The sequence below is a fragment of the Xenopus laevis genome, chromosome 5L, assembly GCF_017654675.1.
Source record: "Xenopus laevis strain J_2021 chromosome 5L, Xenopus_laevis_v10.1, whole genome shotgun sequence".
Classification (NCBI taxonomy): Eukaryota; Metazoa; Chordata; class Amphibia; order Anura; family Pipidae; genus Xenopus; species Xenopus laevis.
This window is the reverse complement of record NC_054379.1, coordinates 6,324,116-6,348,952: the sequence shown is the minus strand read 5'-3', so window position 1 is coordinate 6,348,952 and position 24,837 is coordinate 6,324,116. Positions and strand designations below refer to the sequence as shown.

Sequence of the window (24,837 nt, the reverse complement as noted above, 5' to 3'; positions counted from 1 at the left end):
CCTGGATGCATAATTCTCTCTCCCTTATTGTGTGTCTGACTTCAAGCGAGCATTTCATAACAAACTACAAAAGACATTTTTTTTCACACAAACCAGAATTTTCTCTTGATTTAATAATCCATGTGGATTTAACAAATTGTAAGTGCGGCAGGCCCTCTAGCATGGACGGGGGTGATTGTGCCTGTGAGCTCAGAACTTCGCTGCCGTCTGCTTCTAATTAGGCGACTGATACGAAATCTCGGGGAGAGTTTTGCTGAGATAACAGTCTGCTGCTCTACTTACCTGATCATTAAAATCCCTTCAAATCTCAGCGGACTGTCTGACATGAGATGCCGGAAAAAGGGAAAATGTTGTCCTTGGATCGCACAATCGAGGAAGAATAAGCAGCATTTGGATCTTTTGATCTGCCCAAAGTGTCAATTAGATTTCAGAATGTGCTGATGTTTTCTTCCTGGGCTTTTCATATACACTTCATTTGATTCCATTGGGTTTTTTTTTTTGGCCGATTTTTGAAATTGTGATTTTTTTTTTTGTCTGTGCCACATCTTCCCCCACTTTGTTCTGCATAACACAGAAGATGTTGAATTTTCTTACCTCTGGGCTTATTTCTGTCTCAGCAATTATAGTAAAGTCTCTGGGAAGCAGTTGCTGTAAAACAAGGGGAGCTAAATGGTGGCTCCTCAGCTGTTGTGCAACACTCCTATTAGACGTAAACTCCTGTTTTGCTACAGCTGGAGGGCCATAGTTTAGTAATCTTCGCCTTTAATAAATAAATCCATATGTTTTAAGGTTTCCATTGTAAGAAAGAGACATTAACTTGTCTTACAAGCAGCTACTATATTAGCTAATATTATCTTGTACAGGGAGCTGGAATGGTGCCAGAGATAGCACTTCACAAAGGAACTGCTTTCAGATAAGCTATTGTTTCTCCTAATCATTGTAACTGAATGAGTCATGACTTGGGTTAGTCCGAACTGGATTTGTACTTTTGAGTACTGTTCTCATAGCTACCACTAGGTGGGGTATGGGAGCATTTTTAGCAATGCAGGTGTTAGGGAGCTGCTATCTGGTTACTTTCCCATTGTTCTGTTGTTAGGCTACTGGGGGGGAGGGGTGATATCACTGGAGGCACCTGGAAAACTAATGTCTAGCCCCATGTCAGAATTAAAAATAAAAAAAAATCTGTTTGCTCTTTTGAAAAAAAAAAAGCAGGATTCTGCTGGAAGAGCGCTATTAACTGATGTGTTTTGTAAAAAAAAAAAAAAAGTTTTCCCATGACAGTATCCATTTAAAGGGGTTGCTCACCTTAAAATTAACTTTTAGTATGATGTAGAGAGGGATATTCTGAGACAGTTTACAATAGGTTTTCATTTCTTATTATTTGTGGTTTATGACTTATTTCCCTAGCAACCATGCACTGATTTGAATAAGAGACTGGAATATGAAGAGGAGAGGCCTGAATAGAAAGAGGAGGAATAAAAAGTAGCAATAACAATACATGTGTTTGTTTTTAGATGGGGTCAGTGACCCCCATTTGAGTCAGAAGCAGAAGGCTAATTCAAAAACCATAAAAAGAATAATGAAGACCAACTGAAAAGTTGCTTAGAACTTGCCATTGTATAAAGTGATCTTAAAGGTGAAGCACCCCCTTTAAAAGAGAACTAGAGCTTCACTAAAGAAGTAGGGTTGTACATTGTTTTGTGCTTCTGTACTAGCCCAAGGCAACCACAGCCTTTTAGCAGTAAAGATCTGTGTCTCCAAAGATGCCCCAGTAGCTCCCCATCTTCTTTTCTGCTGATTCACTGCACATGCTCTGTGCTGCTGTCACTTACTGAACTTATGGACAGATGCAAAATATACTGATTATATATATAGAGATGTTACCTGGGTGGGTGGCAGCTTCAGACACCTCTGACCTGTTCCCCATGTCTTTAAACAGGGTCGGACTGGGGGGGCTACTGTCCCAGGGCCCCCCCCCAACCGCTGCCTCCCCCGCTGCACGTATGCATGTGCATGTAAGCTCGTATGCGCTGGTTTTGCTGCGACCTGCCCAAACAAGGGAGGTTGCGGCAGGAAAACAAGCACAGGGTGCAGATCTGGGCTGGCAGTCCAACTCTGCCTTTAAATCAGCCCCATGTTCTGTAAAATAACTGGGGGTTTTAGGTCAATTTACGCATGGGGTTTAAATTTTTTGAGTTCCCCACCTCCTTATTATTTACTTAATAAATATTTTGGCTCCTATATTAAGGAGATAAATAACCTTACAGGAAAGAATCTAAAAATAATTGTGATCTCTAGGGAAAAAAATAGGTAGAGGATGAACTGAAATGGAGATACAGTAGAGAAAAAATGTTTTCCTTCAATGTTTTGGGTAAGGAGAGAAGGAAAAATATACAAATTCTGTGTCAAGTGAATCCCCTGCTGCGATAATGATTTTATTTAATTCTGAAGTTAATAAAATAGAGAGCGAATGAAGGATTAGAATCCGGCTACATGTGACATAAGCAATTCTATGCTAATAACGGCTCTATATCACCAGTTTCTATAGCAGCAAGCTCGAGCAGTTATTTATATGGGGACAAGTCTCATCGCTCTGTTTAGCAGCATCTATTCTCGTTTGTGATCCCGGAGCTCATTATCCCACTCGAGCTGTCCTGCCTTTTGCCTTGAATGATGCGCATGGAGCTTGTGTTGTGCAGAGAGTAGAAGACCCCTGAAGTGGGCAACATGGATTTATTATTTAAATGTCCAGGTATTTTATGGGGTCAGTAGGGAAGCAATATTTTTCATATTGGTAATTAGGGCAACCTGTGGGGGAGAGGGGGATATTATTTCAAAATAGCTCCAAGAAATGGTGTTAACACTGATCAGAGCAACTGCTAGGCTTAAGGGCTCTTACACACGGGCGGTTTTTCCTGCACTTCCCTGCATTGCGCTTCCTTCCGTTCAGCCGCAGGGCAGCGCAGGAGTAGACGCACTCACACAGACACATGTAAGTGCCAAATGCAAGTGGGACACAGCATGTTGCATTTCACCTGCGTTCAGCGCATACATGCGTCTGTGTGAGTTTGTCTACTCCTGCGCTCCACTGCGGCTGAACGGAAGGAAGCGCAACGCAGGGGAGCGCGGAAGAGCCCTTATCCTATTTGTTTAGTACAGTAGGTTTTTAATGATCCCTTGAAGAAGGACTAAGGGCTCTTACTGACGAGCGGTTGAAGCGGCGTTCCGTTTTTCTGCGTTCAGCTGCAGGGGAGCGCAGGAATAGACGTATAAGCTTTTTTCAATGGGGCTGTACTCACACAGGCGCGTGTAGGCGCCAAACGCTGGAAAAATGCAACCTGCGTTCGGCGCCTACACGCACCTGTGTGAGTACAGCCCCATTGAAAAAAGCTAAATGCATCTATTCCTGCGCTCCCCTGCGGCTGAACGCAGAAAACCGGTCGGTAAGTGCCATAAGCAGCCCCATAATGAGCATTATAACATCCACCTGTCTACTATTCTGAATGGCGACTCCTAAAAGCGCCTGTTCACCTTTAAATTAACTAAGAGTGATATTCTGAGACAATTTGCAATTGGTTTTCATTTTTTATTATTTGTGGGTTTTTGAGTTATTTGGCTTTTTATTCAGCAGCTCCCCAGTTTGCAGTTTCAGCAGTCTGGTTGCTAGCGTCCAAATGACCCTAGTCATTAGTTTGAAGAAGAGACTGGAATATGAATAGGAGAGGCCTGAATAGAAAGATGAGGAATAAAAAGTAGCAATACATTCAGCAACCCCCCATTTGAAATCTGGAAAGAGTCAGAAAGAAAAGGCAAAGAGTAAATAAAAAAACGCTAAAATATAAAAATAGATGAAGACCAATTGTAAAGTTGCTTAGAATCTATTACATACAATAAAAAAAACTCCTCTCCCGGAAAAAAAAGCACAGGCCAAGTGTATGTTCCCTCTGAGTGCCGTACCGCTATATTGATTGTTCTTACTGGTGTCCCTTAGGGCTGTCCAAGATCAGCAAATCCACAATATAATAAAGTCAAGACAATTATTATAATACACAAAAGCCATGAATATCCTGTAAATTATATCCTTATAAACGGTGAGTTCTGATGTCATCAGTTATAAACGGTGAGTAGTGATGTCATTTCTGTCACATGACTCACTGAAACTTGTGTATTATAATAAATAAAGTACCCCCAGTTGTAAAATATAAGGATATTAGAAGTCACCTCGGAGTTTCATGACCTGTATAAAAACACTCGGCCTTCGGCTTCGTGTTTTTATATGGTCATGAAACTCCTCGGTAACTTATAATATCCTTATATTTTACAAGAGGGGGTACTTTATTCACTATATAATACACATTCACTGTTCCTGGACAGTGTTGGAAAAGATGACATTGTGACGCTCAAAGGGAACGTCCCCTGTCCGGTGCTTATTCTGAACACAAGAGGAGGGATGGCCTTGAGTTGGAGTAGGGATGTGGGTAGGGTTGCCACCTTTTGGCCCGGTTGAATCTGGGCAGCGATGTGGCGCAATGGGGTCGGGTTGTGACGTCAGGGCTGTGGCGATCGGCAATTGTCAAAAATTCAATGTATTCTGTGTGGGGGTGAGAAATACCTGTAATTAATGTCAATGAAAGCTTAATTCTGCCGCCATTTGAGTTTTTTTGCAAAGTAAATAGGTTAATTTCCACACTTTTCAATTAAAACGTCCTCTTTAACAGGGTCGGACTGGGCCGGCGGGACACCGGGAAAAAACCCGGTGGGCGGCCCAGACCTGATCACCCAATAGGCTGCGCTCCTGCATATGTTGCTGACGCTGCTCCTGAGGTAACTTTCCCAATGGGCCCTGGGCCCCCCAGTCTTTGGTTCACTATAGACTAAAGCACAGACCAAGCCACCTGTCTATAGTAATGGAAAGGAATTTAGAAACAGAAAATGTGTAAAAATGGTGCAACAATTATTATGAACAGAATAATCGGCCAGTTTTATACATGAGCCCGTGACAGGCAACGTGTCAGATTTATTTATGCAGTGAGCCAGAATCTGACACTAGACACCCTGTCAGAACATATTACCCTTGGGATTAATGAGGTAAAAATCGTGGTCTGTGTGTAAAGAGGACATAATGGCATTATTTGCAGGTTGTGTCAGTGAACTGAAGCAGCCTCCATGCCAGGAAGCCTTCACTAATCTCACTGTCTCTTCCTTAGCGACAGGGAGAGCTCCCAACCAATCAGGGGCTTCTGCTGCAGCCTTTAGCTCACTCTGGTGCCCAATAGCAAAACAAGAATAAATCAGGAAGCATCAGACATTACCAGGGCAACCGGAAGACGATGGCTTCATTATAATTCTGCCTGAGGGCACTGAGTATTGAGCAGGGATGTCACCCTGTATTTAGTTAATGTCTCCTGTTACAGGGAGAGACTGAAGCCCAAATAGGCAGATCCCTTCTCATGCTGCGCTGCTGGAAAGGCACAACTCCCTGCTCCTTATCCAACCAGCAAAATCAACTGTCACTGAAACTTTTTTGCAGGGTGCTACAACAATAAAAAAATAATTTACATTTTGAAAGCAATTTGTCATTTACACATAATTTTACCTCATAATTGTTTACCTCGTCTCACTTAATTATTTACCCAGAAAGTATTTCGTCGGGAGCTGTATAAAAAGTAGTGGCGTTTTAATCCCGGCGCTGTTTTCTCTGTCGAGGTTCTGTTGATTTGAGTTGATATTACTTATAGAAAAGCAAATGAATGGAGAGATCAAAGTATATCAACCGAAAAGCCCAGAAATACACCCACACGGTTCTTCCAAAAATACTATTCTACTGTTATGGGCCTGCACACTTAAAAAAAGTATTCCCTCCCGCCCCTAATTTGCATATGCAAAATTAGGATTCAGATTCGGTTTGGCCGGGTAGAAGGATTAGGCAAATCTGAAAATCCTGCTAAAAAAGGCCGAATCCTGGCCGAATCCCAAACCAAATCCTGGATTCAGTGCATCCCTATAGATAATTAATTTACGATACAAAGGTGCCACAATCAGGGGGGCACTGAGGGGACAATTGCTTCTATATGTTAAGGGGGACCCAGCCGTGCTTAATTTCCTGGATTAGCCTGGCCCCCCTTGAACTGCCAAAGTAGGATTCAAGTTACATTGAAGTAGAAGCCGAGTTGCACCAAAGAAGGAGCCGAGTTGCAGCGAAGTAGAAGCCGAGTTGCCCCGAAGAAGGAGCCAAGTTGCACCGAAGTTGGAGCCGAGTTGCGCCAAAGTAGGAGCTCGAGTTGTGCCAGGGTTGTGCCAGGAAGAAGCCGAGTTGCACTAAAGGAGTCAAGTTGCGCCAAAGTAGGAGCTCTAGTTGTGCCAAGAAGAAAACGAGTTGCGCCAAAGAAGGAGCTAAGTTGCACCGAAGTAGGAGCCAAGTTGCGCCAAAGTAGGAGCTTGAGTTGTGCCAAGAAGAAGCCGAGTTACGCCGAAGAATGAGCCAAGTTGCACCGAAGTAGGAGCCGAGTTGCGCTGCAGAAAAAAACGAGTTGTGCTGAAGAAGTAGCCGAGTTGCACCGAAGAAGGAGCCGAGTTGCACCGAAGAAGGAGCCGAGTTGCACCGAAGAAGGAGCCGAGTTGCACCGAAGAAGAAGCCGAGTTGAACCAAAGTATGAGTCGAGTTGCAGTTTAGTGTCTGTTCTGGATGTGTGTATTTACATTAAGGGCAGGCTTCCTACAGAAGGATGCTCAGCAGAGTTGGACTGGGCTGGCGGGACACCGGAAAAAACCCGTGGGCCCTGGTCCTAATGGGCCGGCCCAGACCTGATCCCCCAATAGGCTGCACTCCTGCATATGCGCATGCAAGCAGCATGTGTGCGGAGCACTGCCATTCAGGGGAGGAGCACCGGCCTGGGGTGTCAGTTAACTAAATGCGATCACTTGGGGGTGCCTAACTTTTGCCACCCCAGGCAAAAATGACTTTCCTTCTTCTCTAAGGCTTGTGGTTATTAACATAGACACATTGTGATACAGCCCCCTTCAAAATGAATGATTATGTCCACTCCTGCGCTCCCCTGCGGCTGAACGGAAGAAAGCGCAGGGAAAAACGGCTGTGTGTTAGAGTCCTTATGCTATAGTGATATTGAGACATTTTGCAATTCGTTTTCATTTTTTATTATTTGTGGTTTTTGTCTTATTTCGCTTTCTATTCAGCAGCTCTCCAGTTTGCAATTTGAGCCAGCTGGTTGCTAGGATCCAAATTCCCCTAGCAACCATGCATTGATTTGAATTTGGCTCTAATGCTCGGTACTAATGCAGCTGCTTCACACCTTCAGCTGCAGTTGTATATCATTTTATATCCTACAAGCAATTCTGTGCTGACCAGGGAGGTGCTCCATGTGTCTATGTAGTAAATCTGCCAGACTCCAGTCACAGACATGACATCATAGAGTGTAACATTACACAAGACTCAGTCTTTCTAGGGCTCCTCCTGGTGCCCCATAAATCTGACACTGATAAAGGAAAGTCATTCTTGGCTCCAGCTTCTTTTATCCATGTCATGAAAATAATCTCAGTTTATCAACTGCAGCATACAAGAAGTAAAGGAGCTTCATAGCAGTCCAGTTGCAGGGATAGTACTTGTATTCTTATATTTTGTATCTGCTAATACAGGTATGGGACCTGTTATCCAGAATGCTCGGAACCTGTGGTATTCCGGATAATGGATCTTTCCCTAATTTGGATCTTCATACCTTAAGTCTACTAGAAAATCCTATAAACATTAAGGGGCAGATTTATCAAGGGTCGAAGTGAATTCGAGGGAATTTTCAAAGTAAAAAAATTCGAAATTCGAAGTAATTTTTTGTATACTTCAACCATCGAATAGGATACTATGACTATGACCTCGACTTCGAATTCAATTCGAAGTAAAATCGTTCGAATATTTGACCATTCGATAATTGAAGTACTGTCTCTTTAAAAAAAACTTCGACTTCAATACTTCGCCAAATTAAACCTGCTGAAGTGCTATGAAGCTGAAGAAAAATCGTTCGATCGATCGCTGAAATCGTTTGAATCGTTTGATTTGAAGGATTTAATCATTCGATCGAAGGATTTTACTTCAACCGCAAATGGACAAATTAGATGAAAAAAAAACTTCGACTTCAATAATCGAAGTCGAAATAATTCAATTTGATGGTCGAATTTCGAAGTATTTTCAACTTCGAAATCCGACCCTTAATAAAACTGCCCCTAAATAAACCCAATAGGCTGGTTTTGCCTCCAATAAGGATTAATTATATCTTAGTTGGGATCAAGTACAAGATACTGTTTTATTATTACACAGAAAAAGATAATACTTTGTAAACATTTGGATTATTTGGATAAAATGGAGTCTATGGGAGACAGCCTTTCCGAATTCAGAGCTTTCTGGATAATGGGTTTTCAGATAACGGATCCCACAACCTGTAATCATCAGTGTATACGTTTTGTTGCCCCGTGCAAATGGAAACCGACCGAGGTCAATGGAAGAGTGGAAGTTATTTAATTCCAATGCAGTTATAGGATACGTTATCCGGAAACCCATTATCCAGAAAGCTCCAAATTATGGAAGCTCGCCCCTAGGTTGCATTTTAATTAAATAATTTATATTATTTTTTCTTTGTAATAATAAAACAGTAGCTTGTACTTGATCCCAACTAATGATATAATTAATCCTTATTGGAGGCAAACCCAGCCTATTGGGTTTATTTAATCTTTACATGATTTTCTTAAGGTATGAAGATCATTATGGAAAGATCCCTAATCTGGAAAACCCCTGGCATTCTGGATAACAGGTCCCATACCTGTAAATACTTCCTTCCTCTCCATCCACATTTATAGATGTACAACATCCAGAGCATGTTCTTAGCAGGCATGCAATCTGAACTCGCCTTGAATAGTTTACAACTTGTATAAAGGAATCCCAAGAATTTATTGTCGCTACATTAAATAAATTCTTACTTTCCTGGTGTTGGAATCTCCTGAACCTGAATTTGTCAAACCTTTCATTTTGCTTTGACCATTATTTTCTTCAAAGGGGTGGTTCACCTCTAAACTTTAACTAAACTCTGAATGCAAAAATCACAAATAATTTGTGATTTTTTTTTCATAATATCGGACTTTTAAAAAAAATCACAAATTTTTCGGAATTTATTAAACCCCAGAGGATGGAAAAGTCAAAATCAGAAAATCCGGCATCTCAGACCTGTTGAGGTTGCATATAAGTCAATGGGAGAAGTCCCAATGATTTTTTGATGTGCGCTGGGTTTTTGGCAATACCCTGAAGTTTCCAGGCAAAATTCTGAGTTTTCGAATGAAAAATTTGAAAAAATCTTGAAAATTCGAATTTTTTTGAAAATCAGGTGAAAAAATCTGATTTTTTTTTTTGAAAATCGCCTTTTTCGAGATTTTTTTCCCGCAAACAACATTTTCAGGAAATCCGATTTTCATGTTTTTTTCAGATTTTTCATCCGAAAACTCAGATTTTTTATGCAATACCCCTCCAAAGACTTCGAGGTAGTGCACGAAACCCAGCGCACATCAAAAAATCATTGGGACTTCTCCCATTGATTTATATGTAACCTCGACAGGTCTTAGATGCCGGATTTTCAGATTCAGTCTTTTCCATCCTCAGGGATTAATCAATTCAGAAAAATTTGTGATTTTTTAAAGTCCGATTTTAAAAAAAAATCACAAATTTTTCAGGATTTTTGCATTTGGAGTTTAGTAAATAACCCCCTAAAAGTTAACTCAAAGGTGAACATCCCCTTTAACTGATTATATGGGTCTATGGACAAGAGCTCTTGGAAAATTAATATATTTTCATGCAAATTCCATCTAATTAACTACTTGTTCCCATAAATGCCTGTTATTCTTTTTTATTCTGGTTGAATGACTCCTCTGTATTTTGGGGATTCCTCCCCAGAGAATCCTTTTATAAACAATTTCTGTTTGAGGCATATGAGGCGAGTGATTCCAAGTTTATATAGTCTGTTTGTCAGAGAAATTGAGGAATTCTAAATTGCATACAATATCAGTGCCCGTAGCAGCAGTGTAGAGGGAAGAGTAAAATGCAGTAAAATGATGGGAAATTGGGTCAGTGTGTTAGATGTATCATCAGCATTTACTCTTATCCTGCCCTATGAATAAAGAAACCTTTTGTATTGGAAGAGATATTTTGCTTTTTGATGCAAACCAGAGAATATTGCTAATTATGTCTCCCCCAGGCTGTTTGATGGATCTACATAACTCAGATTAAGTGGGATGTTATCTTTGCCTTCACATTCTGCAGTGTAGTCGCAGGACAAACATTTATTAATAAAAGGTTGGTGATTTGGGGAAAGTCACATGTCATTTCCTTAATGATGTGCAGAATAATGAGTTGGATCATTCCCAAGAACTGATTTGCCTTGGGTTATAGGACTGGGGTTTACACTTTGCAATTGTAGCATGATAACATACCTCCCAACTGCAGGACAGTCCCGATTTTGACAGCTCAACCCGCAGTCCCGGATTGTTACTGATACTGAAATGTCCCGACTTTCTGTTTGATGTCAGAAAAAGATACAAAGTTTATGAAACTTAATTAGCTTTTGGCAGAGAGCCCAGAATGTGTGGCAGGTGCACTTGGATACATATGTAACAATTTAAAGGGGTTGTTCACCTTCCAAACACAATACTGCAGGTGCAGACTCTGAACTGTTACAATTTTACAACATTTAGTTGATCCATTTCTCAGCAGCATCTCTGGAGTATTAGTAACTATCGGGACCATCAGAAATCGCAGGGCCCCATACGACAAAATTTCCTGGGCCCCCTGGGCTGCACCCACCGCAAGCCCCACCTACAGGTCCGCCCCCCACCACACAGTAAAAAAACTGGTGGCTAGGGTTCCCACATGTTAAAAAATAAATGAAAAGGTATTGGTGGTCAGGGCCCCCCATAAAAAAACATTTGTGGCCAGGGCCCCCCGATTAAAAAATATTGGTGGCTAGGACCCCACATGAGAAAAAAAATTGGTGGCCAAAATTGGTCCCCTTAAACGTCCATGCCTTCCCGAAGTCAGCAGCTCTCTAAGTGTGGCGTGGCCGGGCCCCCCTTACCCTCGGGGCCCCCTACAATTCTCCCCCCTGTCCCCCCCTGATGGCTGCCCTGGTAACTATTGTATCAAGTCTAGCAGCTGCCTGTAATGAAACTCAGGGATTCTGCTCAGCAGGGACAAAGATAAGAAATGTATCAACTTAATGTATCAATTTAGATCAGTTTACAGGGTCGGCGACCCCCCCTCCCAGAGCTACTTTAGAAGGTGAAAAATGACACTTTACACTTCAATATTAGAAAAACGGTGACACATAGAGAACAATAAGTAATAGGAAAAAGTCGTTATTTCTGGTGATCTGTCTGAAAACAACTAGTTGTTTGAAGGTGAACTACCCCTTTAAGATAAGCAAAGAAACAATTGTAACAATTTAAGATAAGCGGCCTCTTGGGGAAACTGTGACTTGCAGCTTAAAGGGAAATTCACAGATAACACAGAAAAAACACAGAAATGTGTTCAAACTTTCATAACCTGCCAAATTTTGTAAAATGAACATGGTAATTAGGGGGTGTGGCCACAAAAACAGGCGTGGTCAAAAATTGGCACCTGGGCTGCACCCTCCCCCACACACCGTGACCCATGCTCACTAGCCATGCTCTTACCATCAAATCGTCTTGTAGCATGCTCAATGACACCCTACTGGGTGGGTGGGCCTAGGTGCAGTTGCACCCTTTGCTCCCCCGGTTAGTTATGCCCTGAATCATTCATTATTCTTATAGAGCTGTCCATACTTTGGGTTGGTACATTAAAAGGGTTGTTCACCTTTGAGATAACTTATGACATGCCTTATTTATTAATAAAATAACTACAATAAATCAGATCTGGAAAAAACCCGATAAAATAGAGCGAACCCTGAATTGTGCGATTTTTTTCTGACTTATGTCCAGAATCGCTCAATTTTTCTGGGTTTTTGCCATAAAACCCTGAATTTTTCGGATTATTGGGCTATACCCATCTTAAATCACGCTATCTTCAAATTGGGATAGGGACATCTCCCATTGACTTATACATGATCTCGACAGGTCTGAGATGGCGGATTTTCAGATTCAGGCTTTTTGCAGCATAGACGTATAATAAATCTCTAAAAATTTGAGGGTTTTTTTTTCCCAAGAAATTTTAATTTTTGATACCCTGATCAGAAAAAAATGAGTTTAGTAAATAACCCCCTTAGTGTGATGTAGACAGTGATATTCTGAGTCAATTTGCAATTTGTTTTCACTTTTGAAGGTTTTTGAGTTATTTAACTTTTTATTCAGCAGCTCTCCAGTTTGCAATTTCAGAAATCTGGTTGCTAGGGTCCAAATTGCCCTAGCAACCATGCACTGATTTGAATAAGAGACTGGAATATGAATAGGAGAGGCCTGAATAGAAAGAGGAGTCATAAAAAGTAGCAATAACAATACATTTGTAGCCTTACAGAGCATTTTTTTTTAGATGGGGTCAGTGACCCTTATTTGTAAGTTGGAAAGAGTTAGAAGAAGGCAGCAAATAATTCAAAAAGACTAGTGGGAAAGTTAAAATTAGCCATTCTATCTGTTGTCACACAGGTCAGAAGATGCATGGAAATCAGTTTAGCCTCCAGTGTGTTGCCCTTTAGTAAATAGACATAAACATATACAGTACAGTGTGCCTGGAGCACAAGTCTTGTAGGTGTGACTGCGCAAATATAATATGACCCACTCCTCACCTGCATTTACCTGTTCTACAGATGCTGCACTGCTGATAGGAGGGTTATCTCATCAAACATACGATGTAAATAGGATTATTATTATTATACACTTAGGTCTATTATGAAACTAATGAATATGAAATTCACAAAACTCGAAGCCCTGTACTCGCCAACAAGTACTGGCTACACGGATCTGACACCATGATCTCCAAGCTGTGACACGAGAATTCCGCATGACATTCCATGCACTCGTTTTAGATGGACTGGTATGCGGCACGTGAGCCCCAAACGGGTGAAGCAGAATTAACAGTTGTGCATGTCAGGAATGTAAGGAGCACATACTTGTATGGAGCACATCAATGTAACCTCAGCCGCCACGTGTGGAAAGTATGTTGCTTTGGCCTAAGCACTTTGCACAATAAAGATAATTATCCTATACTTGGTGCTCTATTAAAGGGGTTGTTTACCTTTAAATTAACTGTTAGTATGATATAGAGAGCAGTGATGGGCAAATAAATTCACAAGGCGCGAATTCGCGTAGAATTTCCACATTTTGCCTCCGGCGAATACATTCGTTGAAGTAGCCAATTCGATGGTCGAAGTAGCCCAAAAAAACGTTCGAAATTCTAAGTATTTTTTCTTCTATTCCTTCACTCGAGCTAAGTAAATGTGCCCCCTGGAGTTTATACAACCATGCAATGGGAGCAACGACCGAGGTGGTAGGGATCAACATTGTAGACAATTTGGTTGAGATTTGGGGTGAATAGTTATTTGTTTTAAAGTAATGGAAGTATCATGTTGTCCTGCACTGGTAAAACTGATCTTTTTGCTTCATAAACACTACTATAGTTCATATAAAAAAAACTGTTGTGTAGCCATGGGGGCAGCCATTCAAGCACAGGATACACAGTAGATAACAGATAAGTACTACTATAGTTTATAGAAACAAGCTGCTGTGTAGCCATGGGGGCAGCCATTCAAGCACAGGATACACAGTAGATAACAGATAAGTACTACTATAGTTTATATAAACAAGCTGCTGTGTAGCCATGGGGGCAGCCATTGAAGCACAGGATACACAGTAGATAACAGATAAGTACTACTATAGTTTATATAAACAAGCTGCTGTGTAGCCATGGGGGCAGCCATTGAAGCACAGGATACACAGTAGATAACAGATAAGTACTACTATAATTTATATTAAAAAAAACGGTTGTGTAGCCATGGGGGCAGCCATTCAAGCACAGGATACACAGTAGATAACAGATAAGTACTACTATAGTTTATAGAAACAAGCTGCTGTGTAGCCATGGGGGCAGCCATTCAAGCACAGGATACACAGTAGATAACAGATAAGTACTACTATAGTTTATATTAAAAAAAATGGTTGTGTAGCCATGGGGGCAGCCATTCAAGCACAGGATACACAGTAGATAACAGATACGTACTACTATAGTTTATAGAAACAAGCTGCTGTGTAGCCATGGGGGCAGCCATTCAAGCACAGGATACACAGTAGATAACAGATAAGTACTACTATAGTTTATATAAACAAGCTGCTGTGTAGCCATGGGGGCAGCCATTCAAGCACAGGATACACAGTAGATAACAGATAAGTACTACTATAGTTTATATAAACAAGCTGCTGTGTAGCCACGGGGCAGCCATTCTAGCACAGGATACACAGTAGATAACAGATAAGTACTACTATAGTTTATATAAACAAGATGCTGTGTAGCCATGGGGGCAGCCATTCAAGCATAGGGTGCACTGAGTAGATAACAGATAAGTACTACTATAGTTTATATAAACAAGCTGCTGTATAGCCATGGGGCAGCCATTCTAGCACAGGATACACAGTAGATAACAGATAAGTACTACTATAGTTTATATAAACAAGTTGCTGTGTAACCATGGGGGCAGCCATTCAAGCACAGGATACACAGTAGATAACAGATAAGTACTACTATAGTTTATATAAACAAGCTGCTGTGTAGCCATGGGGGCAGCCATTCAAGCACAGGATACACAGTAGATAACAGATAAGTACTACTATAGTTTATATAAACAAGCTGCTGTGTAGCCATGGGGGCAGCCATTCAAGCACAGGATACACAGTAGATAACAGATAAGTACTACTATAGTTTATATAAACAAGCTGCTGTGTAGCCATGGGGGCAGCCATTCAAGCACAGGATACACAGTAGATAACAGATAAGTACTACTATAGTTTATATAAACAAGCTGCTGTGTAGCCATGGGGCAGCCATTCTAGCACAGGATACACAGTAGTTAACAGATAAGTACTACTATAGTTTATATAAACAAGTTGCTGTGTAACCATGGGGGCAGCCATTCAAGCACAGGATACACAGTAGATAACAGATAAGTACTACCATAGTTTATATAAACAAGCTGCTGTGTAGCCATGGGGGCAGCCATTCAAGCACAGGATACACAGTAGATAACAGATAAGTACTACTATAGTTTATATAAACAAGCTGCTGTGTAGCCATGGGGGCAGCCATTCAAGCACAGGATACACAGTAGATAACAGATAAGTACTACTATAGTTTATATAAACAAGCTGCTGTGTAGCCATGGGGGCAGCCATTCAAGCACAGGATACACAGTAGATAACAGATAAGTACTACTATAGTTTATATAAACAAGCTGCTGTGTAGCCATGGGGGCAGCCATTCAAACACAGGATACACAGTAGATAACAGATAAGTACTACTATAGTTTATATAAACAAGCTGCTGTGTAGCCATGGGGCAGCCATTCTAGCACAGGATACACAGTAGTTAACAGATAAGTACTACTATAGTTTATATAAACAAGTTGCTGTGTAACCATGGGGGCAGCCATTCAAGCACAGGATACACAGTAGATAACAGATAAGTACTACTATAGTTTATATAAACAAGCTACTGTGTAGCCATGGGGCAGCCATTCTAGCACAGGATACACAGTAGATAACAGATAAGTACTACTATAGTTTATATAAACAAGCTGCTGTTTAGCCATGGGGGCAGCCATTCAAGCACAGGATACACAGTAGATAACAGATAAGTACTACTATAGTTTATATAAACAAGCTGCTATATGGCACCTGGCATCCTTTCAGTTTTGGTGGCTACACAAGACTTCTTGGTGATAAAATCAAACAACCAATCCCATCCAATAAAATCAAGTACAAGAGCTAAATGGAGCAGCAGGGGCACCGAGACCTTTTTTTCAGCAAAGCTCCAAAAATAGAATTTTAGAATCCAGGAACTCGTTAATAAATATTTCCCCGGCGTAGGCTTAAAATTGCCAGTATTTTTAGTGTGTTGAAATCATTCGTTAGGTATTTAACTGTAGAGGGAGAATATGACTTTGCGCAACAATAAAGGTTTTATAACCTTAACAAATCGTTCCCACTGCAACATCCACGGAGGGTTGGAGCGAGTCCGTCAGTGATATTTTTACCTCTGCCCATAGGCTGTGAGCTGAATCTTTCCAAACCTCGGAGCCTAATCACACAGAGCTTCGACTGTTCCGATGTTTATTTAATAGGGAGAGGAATAAATGCAGCCATTACTGGAGAGAGTATGTTATACATCAGCTCACCTTTACTGTAAATAAGCAGCTCTGCCCGACCACAGAACTAACAAGCTGCAAATACACATAGTTTAATGGCTTCAGAACCACAAGCTGAAACCACATCTGCTTTTACTTTCAATGTAATGGACTCCCCCCCTCCAGCTTTAATCCACTGCATTAATTCTTCATTCCAAAAGCCTAATATTGACTCTGGTTGGCTGGCTAGGCCTTCAGCAATGCTGCAATGTGGCTCAGCACAGTCTTTGCAGCTGTAATTCTCTGTCTGGGCTCAAGTTCAGCTTCATTGTTGCACATTCTGCAGTTTATGCAGCCCACCCTGCCCTTAAAGGGATACTGTCAATGATTTTTTCAAACGCATCAGTTAATTAATTAAATAATTAGTGCTGCCCCAGCAGAATTCTACTCTGAAATCCGTTTCTCAAAAGAGCAAACAGATTTTTTTATATTTAATTTTGAAAATCTGACATAGGGCTAGACATATTGTCAGTTTCCCAGCTGCTCCCAGTCATGTGACTTGTGCTTTGATAAACTTCAGTCACTCTTTTCGGTTGTACTGCAAGTTATTTATTATTATTATCATTATTAACATGTATTTTGGCATCAACATATTTTCGCTGTAACGTAAATGTGATTATACAACTAAATCACATGAATTATATACATAGAACATATGGAGTTACATACATCACAATCAATACTGGTACAAAAGGTGAGGAAGGCGCTATGCAAAAGAGCTTACACTCTAAAGGGAAGGGAGTAATACACAAGGTGTGGGAGTGGGCAAGATCGAATTAAGTGGGTGAGAAATGTGGTACTGTATGTGGTGTTGCGTTTGGTAGTTAAGCAGAGTGAGGGGAGGCTTCTCGAAAGAAGTGCATTTCATGAGATTTCTTGAAAGCAGAATGGTTGCGAGAAAGTGGGACAGACCGTGGGAGAGAGTTCCAGAGGAGGGGTGCAGCCCTTGCAAAGTCTTGAATGTGAGCATGTGAGGAGGTAATGAGAGAAGCGTTGAGTAGCAGGTCAGTAGAGGAGAGTAGTAAGCGGTTGGGTGAGTATATAGAGATAAGTTCAGAGATGTAGGGTGGGGCAGAATTATGAAGTGCTTTGAATGTCAGGGTCATTAATTTGAATTTTATTCTGAAAGGTAGCGGAAGCCAGTGTAGGGATTGACAGAATGGCGAGGCAGAGGAGCAGTTGCTGAGGTGTATGAGCCTCGCAGCAGTGTTCATTATGGACTGGAGAGGTGACAGTCTCTGGAGGGGGAGGCCAATTAAAAGAGAGTTACAGTAGTCTAGACGTGATATGATGAGAGCGTGAATAAGAATTTTGGCAGCATCTTGGGTGATAAATGATTGTATTTTGGATATGTAATATTGTCTATATTTTACTTCTTTTAAAGTTTTACAAAATTTTTTTTGATGATGTAATTTCCGGGTTGCAGCACCATCACTTCCTGTTTGATGGTGGTCGGCGGGTTGCGTATAAGGCAGTTGCAGGTACGGGTCGGGTAGCGGATCAAAGTGGGTATATATGCAGGATGCGGTTTGGGTCAGGTCCAGGTCTTAGAAACTGATTCCGCGCAGGACTTTACTCAATAGTAAAATCCAGGTCCCACTGAGACACATTCAGTTACATTGAGTAGGAGAAACAACAGCCTGCCAGAAAGCAGTTCCATCCTAAAGGGCTGGCTCTTTCTGAAAGCACATGACCCGCAAAGGGTCACCCGGGGTAAACCCGCGGGTCCCAAGGGTATTGGGCACATCACTACTACAAATCCCAAACTTCCCTTTCACTGTATGTAAGTAGGTATGTAGTGTATATTTCCTTTTTAAATGATTGCGATTGGGTCACACTGAAGCCCAGTTCTTGTTGTTTTGGGGGGTCATTCAGAACTGCAACTGCGGCTTTGGGTTTACTCTTTAGTCTGATAATGAAGTGCAGCATCGAGGTGAGTGGCGACAACTAAGACAGGCACAAGTCTGTGCTTCCAGCAGTAACCGGAGTAGCATGTTAAGTAGAATGCTGACGGCTTGTGGTCTCGGCTCTTAGAGAGAAACATTCATCCGTAAAGAGGTGGAAGCAGAAAGGCACCAGATTAAAGGCAGCGCTTCCATTATATCAATCTTATTTCTGTTTGCTCGTACAGCAAATTAACAGCCCATGCTTTGTAGGTTAATAAGGATTTAAATAAATTCTATGTATATAAAAACAGTGAATGTACTGGAAAGCTTCATTTATCCTCGCATGACATGACAGTTGTTTCTGTACCCTACACAAAGAGTCCTTTTGCATCAGCAGATACAGATAAAAAGCAGCCCTTCAGCAAAGAGAAGTCGCTATCAGTAATAGCAGATGTCTTACTTACAGCACAACTGCCACATTCCCCGTTGCTTCTATAGTTGCTCAGGGCAATAGAATGAGTTTGGAGTCAAATCCAAATATTGAAGCAATAGTCAGAAAAAGGAGACGTAAATGACATTACTGGAACGAAGGAACGGGCACAATCCAGAGTAATTAGTATAAGTTGCATAAATGTGAGGGTGGTTGGCACATTGATTCTCATCTTGTCTCTATATGGGCTGCATCGGCTGTTCTTGCCATTGATACCGCATTTTAATGGTTTTAAAGGGGTTGTTTACCTTTAAATGAAAACTATACCCCCCGGAAAAGGTCTCTGTAAAAATATATTGCCTAAAACAGCTCATAGGTAAAGCCCTGCTTCATGTAAATAAACCATTTTCATAATGTTCATCATGTTATCCACAATGCTCGGGACTTGGGGTTTTCCAGATAACGGATCTTTCCATAATCTGGATCTTCATACATTTAGAGAGTTATTTACTAAACTCCGAATGCAAAAATCACGAAAAATTTGTGATTTTTTTTTTCTTATAAAATCGGATCGGAAAAATCACGAATTTTTCAGAATTTATTAAACCCAGAGGAAAAGTCCAAATATGAAAATCCCGCATCTCCGACCTGTCGAGGTTGCATATAAGTCAATGGGAGAAGTCCCAACGATATTGATGTGTGCTGGGTTTTGTGCAATACCCCTGAGTTTTCGGGTGAAAATTTGTGAAAATCGGATGAAAAAATCGTGAAAATCTGATTTTTTTTTTCCCCACAAAGCAAATTTTCGGGAAAATGTAATAATAAATAAGTGTAATAAACCCAGAGCAGATTTCATTGGAGTTTGTAGCAGAAAATATTGAGATAAATTCGGACTTTGATAAATAACCCCCTTAGTCTACTAGTCTAAAATTGTGTAAACATTAAATAAACCCAATAACCTGGTTTTGCTACTAATAAGATTTAATTAAATCTTAGTTTGGATGAAGTACAAGGTACAGTTTTATTATTACAGAGAAAATGAAATTTAAAATTTTTTTGGATTATTTGATTATAATGGAGTCTATGGGAAACGACCTTTCAGTAATTCGGAGCTTTCTGGATAATGGGTTTCCGGATAACTGATCCCATTCCTGTATTATACTTTTCTAGTACATGTATGGGATCCGTTATCTGGAAAAATACAAGAGGTCCTCTGCACTCAACCCCAAGGAGCGCACGCTGCTACACTATGAATCCTGTGACAGTGGTCAAAACTAGGCAATGTTTCGGGCTAGTGCCCTTTCTCAAGCCTTTCTCGAGGCGCTAGCCCAAATGTTGCCTAATTTGTTGGTATAATAAACCACTGTCACAGGATTCAGAGTGCTGCAGCGTGTGTTCTTTGGAGTTCTTTGATCATCATCTGTATATGATTGTACCTCTGCACTCAACTCGTTATCAATATATTTAGGACATTGAGACATTTTGTGCCTTAAGCTACTCAAAAATGCCTTACCCCTTCAACAAAACAGGGATTGTTTGTCCATATATTGCAATATATTTAAGCCACACTGTGGTCCACGCTGATTAAAATACTCAGTGCTCTATTAGTCTAAAGCCCCATTGCACCTTTACGATGTTGAGGAACCCACTCTAGACCCTCTCTCACTCCAGGTACTCAGCAGATGATACTTTTCTTAAAAAAAAAAAAATATTTTAATGGTACAGACTCCCAAACTCCCAGGCCCAACTCTCTTGCTGGATAATAATAATTATTCCCAAAAATACCCACCTGACAGCTCTTATGTCCCTCATGGGGCAGCATTTCTCCCAATCAAATAAATGGCAAAAAAAATTGAATTTTGAACATAAAGCTGAGTGGACCTCAATGATGAAAATACTTAGTGCTCTATTAGTCTAAAGCCCCATTGCACCTCCAAGTTGTTGAGGAACCCACTGTAGACCCTCTCTCACCCCAGGTTCTCAGCAGATGATACTTTTCTTTAAAAAAAAAATATTTTTAGTGGTACAGACTCCCAAATTCCCAGGCCTGACTCTCGTGCTGGACTCTTAAATCCCTTACAGAACATAGGCTTTGAATATAGAGTAACGCTTGTGAATAAATCTATGTACATAGCACGCCCATTGATGATAACGTTATGAATGAAATATAGTGACAGTTTATTTGCAGCTGCCTGTTAATCCCTACCCATATCCAGAATGATAAATATATAATTCACGGGATTTATACAAGCGGCTGCCATATCTTTCAGGTGTTGACAAAGCTTAATGCAATTGTAGTCGGTTGCAGGAAACCTCCATCTGTTGTTTTGGCTCCGTGCCTCAAAGTGGATATTTAAAATTCTAGTTAGAGAACACTTTTAGCCTGATGTAGACAGTGATATGTGTGAGGCAGTAGTTTGTGTGGTCATTGACTATTGATACCATTTCATAATTAGCACATAAAGGAACAACACTTATTTATCAAGCTCTATCGCTAATTTGCCCAATGCAGTCGACATATACAACGATGAAATGGAAGGGGTTCCAACATAGGTTTCCGTTGATCCCACTGGTTTATATTCAGCCTACTGGCCTGTTTGTATCTCTGTGTCCTTTATTCCTGCACGTTGTTCCGTGGATAAAACTGGAACACAATGTACCATAAACAAACTATTGTGCTTAGACAGTTTCCAGAAATGCAACGTACGCAGCTGAAGACATTTCGGCAATTATAAAATGCACAAAGTGACCCCTCTATGCCTTTAATAAATGATGAGTTGATATTGTAGCACTGAGGGTTGGACGGGAATGACATGTGCAAAATAGGAGCCCGGGAATGATTCCAAGCAGATAAATGAATTAGAATGCATTGAAAGGAACATTTGACAGGTAGCGGATCATACAGGGTACCATTGACAGTTTATATTGGGATCAGCAGTTTGCCCTATGAGATCACTGCAAGAAAGGAACGCACGCAGAATGAAATGTGTTTCTTCCCTGTAAATACAAATTTATTCTATTTATACCAAGCTCTGAATAGTCAGTACCATTTTGCAAGGTTGTTCCTGTTAAAATAAAAAGTATAAGGGGCAATAAACTCTTGTAGCCTCAGTCATATGCCAGTTCTCTTCCAACATTCCTCTCGGTCTAGCCATGTGCAGCGTTTTATAATAGCCTGTTGTTAGCTCCTTTTTATGACAAGCATGCAACCCACCTCCATTATAATTGCATGTGACATGAGTCAGTAGTCATAGGTGTCTTGACACCAGGAGGGGACTGGAACATGTGAAAGCACTTTGTAGCTTTATATAGAGTCAGGCGTTCAAAGGAGTGCGTTCATTCATTTCAAAACTCCTACTGCAAGTGTTGAGCCTCTGAAGGAGACCTGCCCCTGTGAAGTCTGTAGTGGGACCATGGTTCCAGAGATATTCCTTGGGCACATTAAATTAAATACCATTGCAAGACTTTCCCTACACCCACCCTCCCATTGGAATGTTGATTTTTTTCGTCTTGGTGAAGCATGCATGGCTGACACTCAAATGCATTTTGTGGTCACACTGTAATTACACCCTCGCCCAATGGTTTTAAACTCTTAAGTGGAGAACACAAGTTCCCTTTTTATATGTAATCATCCAGCCTAACTTTATAGGAGAAGTAGTGAAAACATAAATTACTTTGAGGAAGGTAATGGGGAAGTTAGTGTAGAACTTGGTCTAGGAGATACTGTAGATATAGGACAATGCCCAGCTGTCTTCTTTGAAGACAGAAGTCTTAGAGGGAGCTTAAACAATAGTAGAATGCATGTGGAAAATTAAAATTCCAAATGTGTTTTTGGGGAAGATAGTGTAGAACTTGATCTAGAAGATACTGTAGATATGGGACCATGTCCAGCTGTCTTCTCTGAAGACATAAAAGATTAGCAGGAGCTTAAGCAAAAGTAGAGTGCATGTGGAAAATTATTATTCCAAATGTGTTTTGGGAGAAGATAGTGTAGAACTTGCTATAGAAGATACTGTAGATACGAGACCATGCCCAGCTGTCTTCTCTGGAGTCATGAGTCCTGAGAGGAAGCTTAAAGTGGACCTGTCACCCAGACACAAAAATCTGTATAATAAAAGTCCTTTTCAAATTAAACATGAAATCCAATTTCTATTTTTTATTAAAGCATTCATAGCTGTTGTAAGCTCATTTAAAAATCTCAGCTGTCAATCAAATATTGTCTGCCCCTCCTAGAGGCGGGGCAGACAATTGCTTTCACTTTCCATTCAGCCCTTCATACATGTCACTGCTCTCCACACATTCTCCCATTCTCTTCACCATTTAATTGTGCAGCCAGTGCATGCGAATGGACATCGGGTCCCCCATTCTGGTGTATAAACAAGATTCTGAGATGATGCAAGGCTTTCCTTAAAAACAGTGTCCACAAAATGGCTGCTGCCTGCTTGCTATCATTTTGAATTCCCAGACTGAAGGAAACAAGATTCAAATAATTAAAGTGTAATTAAAGTTCATTTTGCTTGACTAATGTGATAAAATAGGATTTTGAATAATTTTTTTGGGTGACGGGTCCCCTTTAAGCAAAAGTAGAATTCATGTGGAAAATTCCAAATGTGCTTTGGGGGAGATAGTGTAGAACTTGGTCTTGAAGATACTGTAGATATGAGACCATGCCTACGTGCCTTCTCTGGAGAGATGAGTCCTGAGAGGGAGCTGAAGTAGTAGTAGAACATGGATGGAAAATTATTATTCCAAATGTGCTTTGGGGGAAGATAGTGTAGAACCTGGTCTAGAAGGTACTGTAGATATGAGACCATGTCCAGCTGTCTATGGAGACATGAGTCCTGAGACTGGGCTTAAGCAGTAGTGGAACATGGATGGAAAATTATTATTCCAAATGTGCTTTGGGGGAAGATAGTGTAGAACCTGGTCTAGAAGGTACTGTAGATATGAGACCATGTCCAGCTGTCTATGGAGACACGAGTCCTGAGACTGGGCTTAAGCAGTAGTGGAACATGGATGAAAAATTTTTTTTGCAAATGTGTTTTTTTTAAAGTTGTGATTAATATGGTGTTTCAGTTTCTCGTTTCTCTTTTCTCTTCTGATTAACCTGTCTTTCACATTGCTTCCCCAGTTTACTTTTCACCAAGGCTAAGCTGGAGCGAGCCCTTGTCGGACCTGAAGAAGCACTGGTGACGTGTAGACATATGTTATTCCTGTGGCAGAAGCTGTATAATTATTCACAACTGAGGTAATATTCATGTGTTTGACAGTCCACTGCATCTCTGCTCCAAACGGAAAAGAGAGATGACTATTAATGAGATGACTCTATGGGCATAAAGAAAAAGGTCTATCTGTATTGCCATGGCCCCTAAACTCCTGAGACTCTTCTTGGTGATACATAAAAAGTCATAGTATAAGCCAACATGTTTCACCTTTATCAGGACCAAAACCATAAAAAAGTGGAACTCCTGTGCTTTTTTCAAGTTTTCTATGTTGTCAAAAAGGTCCAACAAGTAAATGAGCTACCCATCCTTATCTACACGGTCATGTATCTCTTGATACATTGTTTGGCCAGAGTTGAACAATTAAAGGTGCCTGACCAACAAACAGAAATTGTAGGCAATACATTTTCCTGAATTTGGATGAAAGTATTTTCATGACTGAAAAGGGAAAAGGTGGAATTGAGAAGAATGATCATAAGAGCTGAGGAAGATCTGTGGGTGTTACATAATATGTGATTTGATGGCTAGAATAACAGTGCTCACTCTTTCCAAATCACCAGAAATACGTCTCTCTCTGCATGCAGGATTTGTGCCAAATTTGGTTATTTCGTTAGATTTTGTTGGTACTCGTATCAGTCATTCGAATGAGATCTAATACTGTACATCTGCCAGGAAAGGGAGGCCCCCCTAAAAGATATATTAGATCTGTCAATCAAAATCTGACAGCAATTCCTGCATGAAGAGAGATTAAAGAGAGACAGATACCGAGAGGGGAAGAGTGAAAAGTAACTTGAATATTTGAGAAATGTTACAGAATTTTTAATTGATTATATTTAGAACGTTTCCTGTTCCAGTATGAAGAAGCTTTTACTATTAACCTGATTATT

At 40.7% G+C, this 24,837-nt stretch overlaps 1 protein-coding gene across 3 annotated transcripts in view; it reads left to right on the top strand.

Annotated features, from left to right (window-relative positions):
* Window positions 1-24,837, top strand: part of ttc7a.L (tetratricopeptide repeat domain 7A L homeolog) — a 212,277-nt gene that overhangs the window by 122,425 nt on the left and 65,015 nt on the right. For all 3 annotated transcript variants that reach the window (XM_041562490.1, XM_041562488.1, XM_041562489.1), the window contains exon 16: window positions 23,860-23,976. In XM_041562490.1, the coding sequence (XP_041418424.1) occupies window positions 23,860-23,976 (117 nt within the window). The remainder of the gene's footprint in view (window positions 1-23,859; window positions 23,977-24,837) is intronic.